The following is a 2,734-nucleotide window of genomic DNA, read 5'->3' as shown; positions in this document are numbered from 1 at the left end:
TCAATTAGTAAATAAACCAATACAATCTTAACCATTAAAATAGCTTTAATCTAAAGGCTCAAAAGAAGTGTAAAAATATTTGTAAAAAAATGTGTCCCTTGATTCTACCCCTATATATATAAGACACTAACTGTAGAATTGAAACATATCAAAAGACCTTAATGTCATATTATAATCCTAACTGGTAAGCATCAACACTATAAAAATGAATAAATATATATTGCAAAAACCATATCTATAAGTTTTCAAAGATGGTAATAACTCAAAACAGTGTAGAAGGTCTGCATCAAGGTGAGCATCAACAAAATCAGAGCAGCAATCGCAGATATGAAGGACCATGGAGTATCAAAATAAGTGTACTTGAAGCTAGCCCATTGAACATGCCAACTATTCCCATAATAGTGATGCACATCATTGAACAACTTAGCCAAGTAACATCTATCCATATCAAAAGCCACATCCTTCCCCAAATTATTAATAAATCGAGCAACTTCCCCATCGTTCCCAAAGCAATTCTCGATGATGTTACGGTCACACAAATACTCAACATCCTTGTATGTGTTCACAAGGCAATCGAGCAATGTGGCGTAGGTGGTGATGTGCTTAGAACTTGACTTGTGGCATTGCTCATAGGCCACACAATTCAGTAAGAACGAGCTCATGAAATCATCGATTGTTATAGGCGGCATTTCGACGACACCGCGCTTGAATTTGATCACCAAGAAGCTTTCGTCCTCGCCCGGATTGAGCTTGATTCCGGCACGGCGAAGCTTCGAGACACAGTGGATGGTATGTGTTGGGATAGTGTTGCTGCTACGTGGCTCTTCATGGCCTGGGGGTATAACACTTGAGCGTAACAAGTCAAGCAAATGCATACCTGCAAACAAGGTATTAAACATCGATGTTAACGTATAGAGGGGCAAAAAATTCATGTACCGAAGAAAATCTGTGTAAAAATATGAGAAAAACATTGTATATTATATTAGTGTTCTTTTCAAAACATGAAAAAGTTATTGGGTTTACTTTAAGAGCAACTCTATCCTTACAAATTGCTCTGCGTGATTGAATCCCCCAACACCTATTGGGTGGGCTCATCCCCAACACCTATTGCTTGAGGTTCATACCCATGTCACCCCCTGACCCAAACTCTAGTCGATTTTTCCGCCTTCATTACACCCAAATTCATGAGAATCATACGTTAAATAAAATTATTGAACTCACCGCTATGGAGGCAAGAAAATAGAGTAGGGTTTGGGTCATGGGCGCAACCCAAAATCGAACAAAGAGAGGCACTTGAAAAAAATTCTTTTTTTTTTTTTTTTTTGACTAACCAAGCTAATTTTTCAACTTGATGCATAAATCCCTGATTTTTTTTTTTTTTTTATTTTCCCTTTACCTGTGTATTAATCACTAATCTAATACTTATTCCTGTTAACAGAATACATGCAAGAAGGTTTTAGACATAAGAGATGATCCTAAGAGGACAAAGAAGAGAGGAGGGGCATTTAAGAGGGGGCATGTGCAACCCCGGGCCTATGTTCCCTCGGCCCCTATTAAGATAGGTTAAGTGTTCGGTCACCTTCAAAGGAACAAAACAAAACAGAGAAATTAGTTTTAGAATATCATTGAAGTTTGAGAGAGCATGCCTGTAAGATTGTGGTGCTTTTGAATGACATGATCAGGCCTCTGCATATGGTTGTTGAAGAATTCCAACGCAAGCAACGACAATGACTTCCCATTTTCTCTATGTTCTTCCATGGTTGTGAGCTCAAACAAGGTCAGAAGAACAAAGTAGGGTATTTGATTTTCAAGCCTAAGAAAATCCCTAGCCAAAAATGGGATTATCCAAACCATGTTGACAAGAGGATCGTCAAGCTCGAACCGAACCAAAAGCCCGAATTTTCGAAACAATTCGATTATAAAGCAACTATCAAGAACCAACATTTCCAAAAATTCATCCGTCCTAAGATTTATGCTTTCTGAGTAACACTCTCTAGCTTTTTGTTCCAATGGCTCCAAGGCCTTCAAGTAATCCTCTAAAGTCAACCCTTTGGGCTCTGTCCTTGCAAGCAAAGAACCCAAATATTTCCACTTATGCTCTTCGATCATCTTGAGACGTGGCTCTCCTCTGTGGTAAGGACCGATTGAGACGATGTGGGGGTTGTAGGACTTACCGTTTATCTCGACAAGGCTCTGTGGGACTCTGAAGATGCAGCAAGAGGGTTTTCCTGCTGCATTGCATAGGAGTCTTGGGGGTTCTGAGATCATCTGGTACATGGTGCCCAACCGATCCTGGTTCGCTTCCCAGATGCTGATTGGATGGCTGTTGTTGTTGGGTTGTTGCTGTTGTTGCGGTGGATTGGGGCCCATCTGAGTAGTTGGCTTGGAGGTGATGATGGCTGTGGTGATGAATTGTGGTGGTGAAATTTGAAGTTGCTTTATTTCTTCTGGGATGGGGATTATTCAAGGGAAGATAATTTGGTTTGATTGACAGCAAGACAATGACCAGGGAGAATTGATAATATAATTAAATGCAACTATAAACGTCAAAATTTGCTTAATCCAACCACCAATTCATTGGTTGACTGCTCTAACTTTTGCGATATTACGCTTAATCTTCTGATTTAGTATTATTCTTTTTCATTTGTAAGTAAAAAATTTTAGATTTGATTCTTGTTAAAGACGAATTTGAAATCTAACAAATCAACTTGACAATCCTATTCTCTTAAGATTC

At 39.0% G+C, this 2,734-nt stretch overlaps 1 protein-coding gene across 1 annotated transcript; it reads right to left on the bottom strand.

The window, feature by feature from the left end:
• Positions 1-200: 200 nt before the first annotated feature.
• On the bottom strand, positions 201-2,514 carry LOC137744624 (UPF0481 protein At3g47200). Its single transcript, XM_068484399.2, has 2 exons — positions 1,647-2,514; positions 201-877 (listed from the first exon to the last, which is right to left on the bottom strand). Exons 1-2 carry the CDS (start codon positions 2,368-2,370, stop codon positions 246-248), a joined length of 1,356 nt encoding a protein of 451 aa, XP_068340500.2. The 5' UTR covers positions 2,371-2,514; the 3' UTR covers positions 201-245.
• Between the last annotated feature and the right edge of the window lie 220 nt (positions 2,515-2,734).

This window comes from Pyrus communis, chromosome 12, assembly GCF_041283825.1.
Source record: "Pyrus communis isolate YQ-2024b chromosome 12, ASM4128382v1, whole genome shotgun sequence".
Taxonomy (NCBI): Eukaryota; Viridiplantae; Streptophyta; class Magnoliopsida; order Rosales; family Rosaceae; genus Pyrus; species Pyrus communis.
The sequence above is the reverse complement of the archived record's forward strand: the minus strand, read 5'-3'. Positions and strand labels throughout refer to the sequence as shown.